A 12,903-nucleotide genomic window follows, 5' to 3' on the forward strand; every position below is an offset into this window, starting at 1 on the left:
GTCATCTCTCCTGCCTTGGTTCCTGAATAAAAGTACACCTCTTGATGGAAATCTGAATAACTAAAAAATAGTGTGCATCTTTGGTAAAGCTTTTAGTTCAATAGCATGTTGTATTTCGACAAAAAATCTCAAATCTTGGGTCATCTCTTCTGGCTTGGGGCTTGGGTCTTGTACACCTCTTGATGGAAATCTGACTAACTGAGCACATCACAAGACCCGACAGAAACACGCCGCACTGATGATTTTTTAAAATTCATGAGCTTTTTTCTGAGACTGATGATTTTTTCTTCAAAAACTATGATTATTTTCTAAAAATCAATGATTTTTTTAAAAACTGTATAAGCTTTTTGAAAAACTGATGAACTTTTTCCAAAAGTGATGGTTTTTTCAAAATCAATGAACTTTTTTTTTCAAATTTGATGAACTTTTTTCGAAATCAATGAACCTTTTTTTTTCCAAAATCGATGAACTTATTTTCAAATTTGTGAACTTCTTCCAATTCGATGTTTTTTCAGAATCCATGAATTTTTCTCAATTCACATTTTTTTTGAATTTTAGAGTTTTTTTTCAGATTCATTTTTTTGTTTTTTTGCAAAAGCCAATGGTTGACTGGTCAACTGTTGACCGATGAATCGAACGCGCCAAGGCGAGGTACTGCGCGACGGTGGAGTGGGCCGACCCATTTTCTGTAGCTAGTGGGCGCCAGGACTTCTAGCCGGCGCATAAGGCGCCGTCTAGGAGCTTCCGGTGGGCTCTTTTGTCTTTGGCCTGACTGCCATGCTTGGTAGATCAACACGGCAATTTTTTTCGTCTCTGTAAACATTTGAATGACTTAATAAAGTTTTATGAGGTTGCCTAAAAAAGGTAATCAAACTTTTTTGCCTCAACGGAAAAAAAGCTAATTAGACTCTTGCTTACACACAATCAAAAGGCAAACCTCCATGAGAGGGTCGCTACTGATATTCAGTAGTAGTAACGGACTCGCAACCACATGGCGTATGTGGCGAGTAATCTAAAAATAAACAATGTCTAGAAAACATAAATGCAAAGGACCACCTAAAAAAAGTACTAACGGACATCATACATTTACACGGCAAGACACCACCTCCTCGTTATAAGGGCACAATTTCTAGCTCATCTTCAATCCCCTAGTTAAGAGTACTATACACAGGAGGGAGAGTGAAGATGGATGGCGGAAGCAGCGGTGTGGGCGCAGATGGGATCTGGAGGCCATGGGACGAGCACACCGTGCTCCGCCCGGAGGAGATGGAGTACGTGCGGCGGTTCCACCAACACGTGCCAGGCGCCAACCAATGCACCTCCTTCATCGCCAAGCACATCAAGGCGCCCCTCCAAACCGTAAGAAACATATGCCTACCTCTCAAGTTATACATCGTTCGTGCATGCGTCGTATGCCATCTAAAACCAAATTTGTCATAAAAAAGGTTCTTGATAGTTGCCGGTTTCTGATTTTGATTGGCACCGAAGTCTAAGAAATATATTAATCAACACGCGGATGCACTTTGAGTCTAATCGCGTGACCTATATGGGGTGAGCGTAGGAGTTTGTGGTCGTTTTTGTTTTGCTTTCTCCATTCAAAATTTTTGTTTCTACATATTTTTTGTTTTCTAAGAGTGTTGACCGAATTAACTCAGAAATTATAGGAACCGATGATTCTGTTCAATCCCTAAGTTAGACAAAAGTGACTGATTAGTTTTTTTAGTTGGAGTGAACCATTAGATTTAAGAAAGAAGAAAACAAAGGTCGCAGGGGGATTCGCGTGGGGATGAAGATGCATATGGCTCGCATATGCAATGGGAAGGTCGACTACCATGCTTGATGGGAAGGGAGATGAGGTCAGGAAATTAGGTCGAGAGTGCCATGGTGTTGGACAAATCACGGGCGATGGGGTGTGGTAGGGGTGGGGGGAGGAGTTAGCAAAGATGATGAACTTGTGCACGGTAGGATTTTAGGAGTAGCCAAAGTGGCACACGTCTGACGAGTTTGCCAGCAAGCAACACACTGTCTACCGCTTCCTGCCAGATAAGGATGTTGTGGGGGCTCGGGCGACAGATGTGACCAATTAGGCATGTTTTATTTGTTGCCTAGTTATAGGGTATATGCAAGGGTTGGGAAGTTGGATGTATTTGGTCCATTTCGTTAACCTGAATCATTTTCATTGTTCAGACGCGTTTTAGGCACCAAAATAAAAATGAATTAACTTTACCATTTGTTTTTTTTGGTTTGGTTTACGGTTTTATGCTTATCCATTGTTAAGAGGGCCGAAATCATGCATGATCGGGGTGTTGAGTTAGAGAGCAGTGTTGTGGTATACACATCATAATTAGGAATGTTACACGCAACACAATAAAAAAACACCACCAAGATAAATAGATGCACACAAAAAATAACCTTGCGACAAATTGACGATGGCTTGCCAACTAGCACGTGCCAAGATAAGATTTTTTTAGCCACCCATGTACTAAGGAAATGATCTATGTCAAACCAATGCAAGCACATCATACACCACTAAATAAGGAAACACTATGGCAAGAAGACAATATTAGTAGAAAATAGTTATTGCCAGAAAAGAGTAGCGACAAACTGATGGTGGTGTGGCACATACTGTGAGATTAAAAAATCTGGACCATGGACTGAAATAACTTTGATTATTTTTCACATGTGATTTACACACCAAAAAGGAGAATGTATTAACCCTATATCTGTTTTGGTTTATAATTTCAACGTCCCATCCGTAGCTAAGAGGGTTGATATCTTGCACAACTAGAGTGAGTAGTAGCACATGTGGAAAATTGATAGTGCTATGGTATATGACAGATAATAAAGAACGTTACACATCATAAAATAAGGAAGGGACAATTACATTTCTGCCCCTAACTGGAACCCACTACTCAAATTTACCCCTAATTTCAATGTGTGCTTAAATTTGCCCCTCTGCCGTTAGTTGCCCTTATAGAAATGCCCTTCTGCGCCGTTACCGTCCGGTCAAATAACTTTGACCATCTCGAAAAAAATAGTAAAAAAAATCTGAAATTTTGTGGGATTGAAGCTACTCATGTGCGCAAGGTGCGTGCAAATTTCCGTGCTATTTAGACATACCAGGAGCTCGTGGCAAAGGAAAACAATAAATCTGTACATCTTTGAATAGTAAATTAAAAAAATAGCAATAAAATTCAAAAACATATGAAATTTTTTGGCATCCAAGATGCTCGGGGGCACAAGGCGTGTGCAAAATTTTGTTATCAAATGACATGCGAGGAGCTCTCGCAAAAAAAACCAAAATAGTGTATTTTTTACAAGTTTTTTTCTGACACAAATTTTGTTTTTTTCTCCACGAGCTCGTACAATGTCCAAACACAAAAAAAATTTGCACACACCTTCCACACCTAAGCATCTTGGATTCCAAAAGAATTCATATTTTTTTGAATTTTTTTTGCTATTTTTTTGAATTTACGGTTCACACGCGTACATATTTACTGTTTTTTCTTCGCCACGAGCTCCTAGAATGTCCAAACAACATGAAAATTTGCACGCACCTTGCGAACCTGAGTACCTTCGATCCCACAAAATTTCAGATTTTTTTGACTTTTTTTGCTATTTTTTCGAGATGGTCAAAGCTGTTTGACCAGACGGTAACGGCGCAGAAGGGCATTTCTATAAGGGCAACTAACGGCAGAGGGGCAAATTTGAGCACACATTGAAATTAGGGGCAAATTTGAGTAGTGGGTTCCAGTTAGGGGCAGAAATGAAATTGTCCCAATAAGGAAATACCCTAGCCATCGAGATAATAGGTGCATGCAAAAAACAACATCAGAACAAATTGGCAAAGGCTTACCGACGGGCACACACCACAATATAAGAACTTTAGCCACCAATGAACTAAGGAAACACTCTAGCTATACAGAAAAACTATATTGGTAGAGAAAAGATGTGACAAACTAATGTAGACATCGCACACTTAACTTAAGAAGGAAACACCCTATCAACAAGACAACAATGATAACAAGTAATTATTGCTAGAAAGGAGTCGGAGTGAACTAGTGGTGGCATGAAACATGTCATGAAAGAAGGAAACTCTCTAGCCACCCATGGAGCAAGGGCATGTACAATTGTACTATCTTAGCGATGCCTCATATGATAATTGGTGAGAGAGAGAGAGAGAGAGAGAGAGAGAGAGAGAGAGAGAAAGAGAGAGAGGTGTTTCTCTTAGCTCAGAAATCATCTCTTAATAAGAAAGGTAAGATATTTGCCTACAATCTACGAGATGTATTCTCCTATTCATATGTTTTCTAGTTAACTTTTAATCACATCATAATATTTAGGATCTATAAAAATTAATAGCACCATAGCACTAAGACATAATCTATCTTATACTATGCTTTTTTTGGCTTCTCTAATTCATGTGTACTATATAAAAAAAGAACACGTTATCAACCATTGTACATGCCTCTAAGGGAACATTTAAGTCACCATGATAATGCCTCTATAGGACACTGCAAAAAAAAAAGATAATGGCTCTATAGGAAAAATATACCAATTTTTTATGGTAAAGTGACAGTCCCTCCCATACATGATGGAGTAAGGAAACACCAATAGCCACCTACATAACTGGTAATGCTCTTGCTGCCAAGCAAATAGTTGTACAAAGCTAGTTACTGTTGTTCGTAAAAAAGCTAGTTACGGTTAGAACAATATGGTGTCGAACTAATGATGAGGCACACCATGGAATAAGGGAACTTTTGTGCCACCCACATAACAAGGAAACACTCTAGCTCCATCCGAGTTCTCAAGCACCCATTGAGCTCCTGAGCTACTGAGTTTTATTTCCACCACTGTCATGGTGTACGGTTTCTCTCCTAGTCACAAGTGCCCCTTCCTGTTTTTAGGCGTTCTTTGTTTTGATTGCGGAGTGGGGTTTCAATTTTTTTTGTGTGGGTTTGAAAATACCTTCTGTGTGGTTTGATTGTTAGTTGGGTGAATCTGGACAGTTTGAGTATATACCTCGTGGTGATTGGAACACATTTAAAATTTTATTTTGTATAATTTTGAGCTCATCGATAGCTTGGGAAAATAGGGAACATAAATCTTCAAATGGCAATAAACTTTTCTATACCAGCATCTAAATTGCATTAACATTTTACATATTTAGAGTATGAGTGCAGCGTTTTTGCTCCCGGGCTCAGCTGCACCCGCGCCGACGAAAAAAATCAAAACAAATACTAGAAAAATTCAAAAAATTCTAATTTTTTTGGGTGGTAGATAATTTGATGCGTGAGGTTCTCTGCAAATTACAACATATTTGGACATTTGAGTAGCTCTCCGCAAAAAAGACAAAATCGGAGTCTGTAAAAAAGTTAACTGTTCACGCACTGTTTTGACCCGATTTGTCTTTTTTTCTGATAGTTTCTCTGATATCCAAATGAGTTAAAATTTGGAGCGGACCTCACGCATCAAATTATCTACCACACAATTTTTTTTGGATTTTTTTGAATTTTTCTAGTATTTGTGTTGAATTTTTTTCTGACCGGGAGCAGATGAGTCTGGGCATCGATTTGGATTTTCGCATACTAGAGTGCAGCGTTTCTGCTCCCGGGCTCAGCTGCACCCGCGCCGACGAAAAAAATCAAAACAAATACTAGAAAAATTCAAAAAATTCCAAAATTTTACCATGATGACATGAACCCATGGCTCATTTAACAAATAAATTGATAATAATCTCTACTACTATGGTTGCATAAACTAAAATATTAAGAAGCTTTTAAGAAAAAAATCCACATTTGTTTTGATTAGTACACAGTTGCGACACCCGTTCACAATACTTGTAATTTAATAAAGTATTATTTATAGCATAATACATATTATTTATAATTAGTATGGCTTAACAATAAACTAGTGTGACCATAATTATTTTCCCAGCAAAATGAAATTGCACTCTCGTTTGGATTGGCAACTTCTCATATGATTTTTTTACCATATCATTGTCTTGACTTGATAAAGTATTAGCAATGGAGCCATTCTTTAGTATATCACATCCACTCTTATTAACATAGTTCTCTCATGTAACAATAGATACCTTTTAGTCTACCAAAACAATCTAAAGGACATAGGAGTTTAGCAAAAGAAATGTTTTAACCTGTTAGCAATATTCAAATAAAATGATTATATTTTAGTTTCACCTTTATCACACTAAAGTGCTTGAGAACGTGAAGCATTTTATGTGGATGATATGTTGCTAATGCATATGAAATAACATTTAACTTAATGCCTTAATTGTACACATTATGTCAAATCTACATACCGTGGAGCTTACTAATATCGATTCAATTAATGTCCTTTTGCGTGTTCATTACATGTTAGGTTTGGTCTGTTGTGAGGAGGTTTGACAAGCCACAAGTTTACAAGCGTTTTGTGGAAAACTGTGTGATGCAAGGGAACATTGAGCCAGGATGTGTTAGAGAGGTCACTCTCAAAAGTGGGTTGCCTGGTAAATGGAGCATCGAGAGATTGGAGCTACTCGATGACAATGAGCACATCCTTAGTGTCATGTTTATTGATGGTGATCATCCGCTGAAGGTATGTAATTAAATTTTGAGCCTCCAATGTATGTTTAATTTTTATATTCTATTATACAGTGGCCGATCTACCAACAAATATGTATCGTCACTTGTCAACTTTTTTTTGACATCTTGGGCCTTATAAACATACTAATATTCAGATGCTAAGATGCGGTACGACGAGACTGCAAACCAAGAGATATTTAGCAATACCCATTGTTATTGTAGTTTTTAATCACATGTTATAGTAGAATGAAAGATATTTAAACCTAAGAGTTGGCATTGTTTTGACAAAAATGTCTTGGATATAATTAGTTAATCTTGACATAATAAATGCCTAACACAAGTGAGCAGAAACCCATAGAATAATTAAAATTAAACCAATCCCTTGACTTCCAACTCATGCATGCCCATATATCTAGAAAGTTCTTTGCACAATATACCAAATTATATTACTGAAAGTTACAAATGAGAGACTAGCTAGCTCCACTCCATGTGATGAGAAATGTATAACTAATATACTTAGTATGAAATATTCCATATAGCAGTAAAAATGATACCAAATGCACAACTATATTTAAATAAATATTCACAATTCTTTTTAAATTAGCATCCAAGACATCTCTATCAAGGAAATAATATCATTTCTCATTGGAAGTCAATGGCATACAATTCGATTAGTTTATTTTACTAGTGTATGTTTACAATAAAATTCCAAAAAAATTATTACATAGATAATTTTCATTAGTTGTCTTCACATTTTATATCTAGACACTTTAGAAAAATGCTGGTTCACAATATTCAAATTAATGGTTAGAAACAAAACATAGCTAAGAAAGTAGATCACATAACACTTCCACACGTGAACCCACTCAGACCACATATATAACAATTTTAATGCACTTTCATATACATATCTCACACACACACACACATGTGTGTGTGTGTGTGTGTGTGTGTGTGTGTGTGTGTGTGTGAGTGAGTGAAGTATTATTTTATCAAGTACCCACATATTGGTAGTTGGAGCACGTTTGAGGTTAATTATTATGAGATTATTTTTCTAGGATACTAAAATCATGTCTTATTTTTATTTATCTAGAACTATTCATCTATTTTGACGGTCCACCATGAGGTCACTGATGGTCATCCGGGAGCACTGGTGATTGAGTCATTTGTGGTCGACATCCCAGAGGAGAACACCGAAAATGAGATCTTTTACCTTGTTGGGAACTTTCTCAAGTTTAACCACAAGTTGCTTGCTGATGTGTCAGAGGGACAAATCGATCGCCGTGCACTAAACTAATGGTCCCTTATTGGTCGGCTAATGACCAATCAATTAGCTTGCTCCACCCATGAAACTTCTCTATCAAATTGACCGAGTGCCCTACCTTTCGTCGTTGGATATTTTTAGAAATTAATTCGTACAATGTATGTGGAATATTGTCTGTTGAGTTTGGTCTCTTCATGTGCATGTTTATCAGGATTTTAAATTGAAGAATATGAATAAAGTACCTCTTCCATCATTCCGGGAGAAAATAAAGTTAATCAGAGACAATTGCTCGCTTCTTCTAGTTTGCTTGTTGAATTCAAAAAATATTCATTTGTTGTGCAATATGAACGGAAATGTCATGGCTAATGGGCGTGGGTCTATAAATTTTCCCTTTTATCATTTGAAGATATTTTCGGAATCAAAAATAATTTTATGTAAGAAACTAAAGGGCGCGTGCACACACACAAATCAATGGGATTAATATGCTACAATACTTATGGGACACTCGGTATCATAGATTACTAATGTTTTTAAATTCTTCCGTTTGATTAGTATTTTCATATTCATTTGAGTTGATACTTCTTTTGTCACGACTTGATCCCTCAATGGGGCCCAAATCTCTGCGCTTACTGTGTCAGTCTCTGGATCAATAGCTGACATGCACATTGGACGATGAAATACCGAGAATACATCATGTGTCAAGTATTACATTGTAGATCAAGTGCTTTACAATACACACCTACTTAGCTCGTGGGCTAGCTTACAATATAATCATGCAGCAGAGATATCATTCTAGTCTTGTGGTGTCCATGCACTCACAGTTAGAAGTTGAGTATAGCATTGTAACCCTACATCCTGCAACATGATACGTTGCAGCCACAAGGGTCAATACAAAATGTATTGGCAAGCTTCACCAGGTTTGGCTTGTTGGAAAAGGTAAACATGCAAGTGGTGCGGCTCGTTTTGCTTTGCGCGAAACAATTTCCCTACCTTTTTAGTAGTGACAGAATAATATTCTGAATAATATTCTGTTACTAGTGACAGAATAATATTCTGTTACCCCTCGGCCCTATAAGGGCGCGCCGCGCCTACAGCCTGCACCGCAGAAACTCCCCGACCCAGCCCCAACCTAACCCGCCTCCTACCGTCGGAGGCAGCCGTCGTGGGTGAGCGAGCGATGGCGGTAGCCAGAGCGAGGGAGCCCGCGGCGCCGTGACAGGTTGCTCCTCCACCGCCGGATCCGTGACCTACTTCGCCGCCTCCTCTCCTCTTCCGTGGATCTCGCCGTGAACAAGCGAGCGATAGCAGTAGCCTGAGCAAAGGGAGGCCTCGACGGCGTGGAGGGTCGCCGCCGGATCTGGCGACGCCGTGAAGGTGGTTACGCCTCCTCCCCACCAACCAAGCTCCATCCCTCGGGATCAATGGTGCCGCCTGTAAAACTCATCCCAAAACGCCGTCCCCACCAGCAAGAAGACCACGCCACCGTCAGTGAGCAGGACGACAGGTTTGTCGGCGTCCGTTTTTAGGTGATTCCTTCTTTCCCCTGCAAATCTTGATGAATTTCCGATTCGAGAAACTGTTGCTGTTGAATCTGATTAAGAAACAAAGGCTCAGTCCAATGCTCATGCGCGTGATTGTGTGAGAAAAAAACACGCTAGATTGCTCAGTTCAAACACTAGATGCGTGTGATGTCGCACTATAAGTTCATCTGTCCTACTTTAAAAAATCATATACCCCCGTGTTGTTCTGCAAGTTCTATGATGTAAAAGCAGATAGTACATCGCATATTCTTACATCAGTTCGTTGGGTCCTTGCCACTTGATACACAATTTTGATGTCGCGGTTACTATCAGTACCTCTATTGTGCTTGCATCAGTTTGAGTAAAAAAGACTTAAAGTTATGCATCAGTTCAGGTAGCTTAATAAGTTCATATAAAAGGTTAAACTACCACTGCAAGTTATATGTTGAGATTACTAATAATACATGCCATGTAGATGCATCAGTTCGAACGATGAAAAGACTGTTGTTGAAAAGATTAAATACACCTATTACACAGTAAGTTCAGTTATACATAAACTGGGAGTACTTCTAATGTAGATGCATCAATTCCAGTGGAAAACAAAAGACATGCACCAGTTTCATAGCTGCCAACTACTCCCAAGTTCAATGTTCAGGTTGCCAGCAGTGCCCCAAATGTGCATGCATCGGTTTTAGGGAAAAACATAAAAAACATGCATAAGTTCATTAACCCACAACGATGCATCACTGCTAAAAGTACATCAGTACATCAGCGCTCAACATGTCCATCCATCAGTTTGACTGAGAGTACATCAAGGAGAATAGACAATAAAGTTTAATAACGCCCAACGTTGCAAGTTCAACTTATACATTACCTTTAGTACATGACATGTTACCCATCAGTTGTAGGAAAAAAGGCAGAAAGATTAATCCCAAAACTATTGAATGTCATTGCAGAAACATGCAAGGCGGCACATGCAGGGAGGGTTTGATGATGAGCCAAGCAGATATGAGGCGCCGCCTGGTTGGGTAACACCAGAAATAGCCCCCAGATACTCCAACAATTCAGGCAGATTTCAAGCTACACCAGAATCATCAGAAGCATGGTATGGTTCTTCTCTGCAGCAAACGCCGCTTACCGGGAATACAATCTTTGCCACTGCCGGGGTGCAACAAGGTCCACAATGTCCCCAACAACAAATATTTTCCCTCCCTGGCGCATGCAGAAAGGCAAGGACACCCAGGCTTCCACCAATCGCTTCATCAACATCAATCATACGTGTTGCAAAAGCGGTTGCGACGGGAAGACTAGGGCAAAGAGATAGGAATGTTCACCACTCTAGCAGGGTGCAAAGTAGTAGATATGAGCCGTATAGATAGGAGCAACCTCACAACAAATCTGACCAAAGACGGCCGTACAATGAAAGACGGGGAGCTTCATCAACATTGCTCCCTCCAAGAGGTGCATTGCAGACTAAGGCATAGCCTAGTGGTGGGAAGGGGTTGATGCCTTCCCACCCACCCAGGTTCAAAGCATGGTACTTGCAATTTGGGTTTGTTGCACCAATTATACTTTAGGGGCCTCCCTTACAGTCTTTCTGTCGACGAGGATGACACCACCCGCGCCCATACACCAGGGTGAACAACAAACACCGAATGCAGTATAGAGCTATACACATGTAAGTATAATTTTAGAAAAAACATACAAGCATAGTCCATACCATAGTACTGTGACCACCCCATCTAACATTTTCATCACCATATTTTGTTTGCTCACTGTTGCGTGTAGCCCCCTACCATTGAAGCTTACGTTCTGCCAAGGCTAGAGATGCGGTTTGAAACTTTCAAAGAAGCAAATGACTTCTACAACATCTATGCAAAGCACACATGTTTTGCTGTCAGGGAAGGTTCTAAGGTTAACAACCGAGTCTACCTTTATTGTACGTGCTATGGAGTCTATGAATCGAAGTTTTTATATGCGAATAGCAGAGGAACAAGACCACTGCCAGGACTAACTGCAAGGCTAAAATGAGGATGAAGAAGGAAAAGGATGGAACACTTGTCGTAAAGGAGATATGATGGGAACATAACCACAGGCTAGTGGTCAGCCCCCAAATGCTTGTCTTCTTGCACTCCCACAAAAACTTTGACAACACAATCTTGGAGTACGTCAAGTACCTGTAGTTCAAAGGCATTGAGCATGAGTAAATCATGAGCATACTGGGTGGCGATGACCCCGGTGGCTACTTCATCGAAATGAACGCCAAAGACCCGATTAACGCATAAGTACAAACATGTTCTTCTCCCAGAACCCCCCCTCTTTTTTCCTCTGTCAATACAAACCAATTATGCAACGCCTGGCCTGATGCCAGCTCAACGTGCATTTTTCAATGACTGTTCGCTTTTAATGTAGGAAAGCAAAGAATTCAAGGATGGATGATGTGGACGATGTCCTAAATACTATCAACTTCTTTATGGAGATGAAAGCGATAAACAAGGAATTCTTCTACGACATACAACTTGATGAGCCCGATAGAGTGAAGAACATATTCTGGGCGAACGGAAGCTGCCGAGGGGCATACCAAGACTTTGGTGACTGCATGACCTTTGACACCACATATAAGAACAACAAGTACCATATGCCACTTGGGGTGTTTGTAGGTACTAACAACCACTTGCAGACTACATTCTTTGCTTTCGCCCTGATAAAAGATGAGGATGCAGATTCATTCAGGTGTCTGTTCAAAACATTTTTAAGGTGCATGAGAGGGAAGGCTCCTACATGCATATACTCACAGGTACCACCGCCAACCCCCCAAAAAGGAAAATAACATAGTAAAATGGTTGTGTCAGTTCTATTTGTATATATGCACTAGAATTCGCTGACCACTCCACGTCTCTTTTCTCATTACCAGACCAGTGCCCGGCAATGGCGTTGGTGATCCCAGATGTTTTTGGGAACACAGTACATAAGCTATGCCGCTGGCACATTATGAAGAAGTACAGGGAACACCTCGCGTACCTGTACAACCTCCATGAAACCTTTAATGATGAATTCACATCAATCCTCAACTAGCCCCTCACGCTAACTGAGTTTGAGGCTGCCCGGAAAGCACCCATGGATAAGTAGAACCTCCATGATGATGCCACGATGGTGTCAATGTGGAACGAGCGCGAGAAATGGATATCATCTTACTTCAAAGAAATTTTCTGTGCCAAAATGACATCCACACAATGGAGTGAGAGCATGAACTATGTGCTCAAGAAGAACTTCGTAAATGAGAGATAGAACCTGCACTGGTTTGTCAGCCAAGTAAACACCTGCATCAAAACCAGGAGGCAGAAAGAGAACGAGGAGACAATGGGTAACCGGGTATAGCTCTATCACCTGTCGTAAGACAAGAATGTGCTTACTAAAGTAATTCTGTCTTACTTACACAAGTTTTTGCTGCGAGAAAACTAATAATTTGTTCATCACTCTTGCTTGTGCAGAAACAACAAAACACGCTGACCCTCTATTCAACACTCAGATGGCAAAG

The 12,903-nt window shown here is 39.8% G+C and overlaps 1 protein-coding gene across 1 annotated transcript; it reads left to right on the plus strand.

Moving 5' to 3' along the window:
• Positions 1–1,105: 1,105 nt before the first annotated feature.
• Positions 1,106–8,130, plus strand: LOC125523303 (abscisic acid receptor PYL3-like). The gene is made up of 3 exons (XM_048688351.1): positions 1,106–1,359; positions 6,379–6,594; positions 7,675–8,130. Exons 1-3 carry the CDS (start codon positions 1,186–1,188, stop codon positions 7,876–7,878), a joined length of 594 nt encoding a protein of 197 aa, XP_048544308.1. The 5' UTR covers positions 1,106–1,185; the 3' UTR covers positions 7,879–8,130.
• Positions 8,131–12,903: the final 4,773 nt, after the last annotated feature.

The sequence above is a fragment of the Triticum urartu genome, chromosome 7 (assembly GCF_003073215.2).
Source record: "Triticum urartu cultivar G1812 chromosome 7, Tu2.1, whole genome shotgun sequence".
Lineage (NCBI taxonomy): Eukaryota > Viridiplantae > Streptophyta > Magnoliopsida > Poales > Poaceae > Triticum > Triticum urartu.

Excerpts from the sequence above, each read along its gene's own strand:
- LOC125523303 (XM_048688351.1), top strand. The coding sequence starts at position 1,186 with ATGGATGGCGGAAGCAGCGGTGTGGGCGCAGATGGGATCTGGAGGCCA. Across the intron at positions 1,360-6,378 it reads TCAAGGCGCCCCTCCAAACC|GTTTGGTCTGTTGTGAGGAG; the intron begins GTAAGAAACATA and ends ATTACATGTTAG. Across the intron at positions 6,595-7,674 it reads ATGGTGATCATCCGCTGAAG|AACTATTCATCTATTTTGAC; the intron begins GTATGTAATTAA and ends TTATTTATCTAG.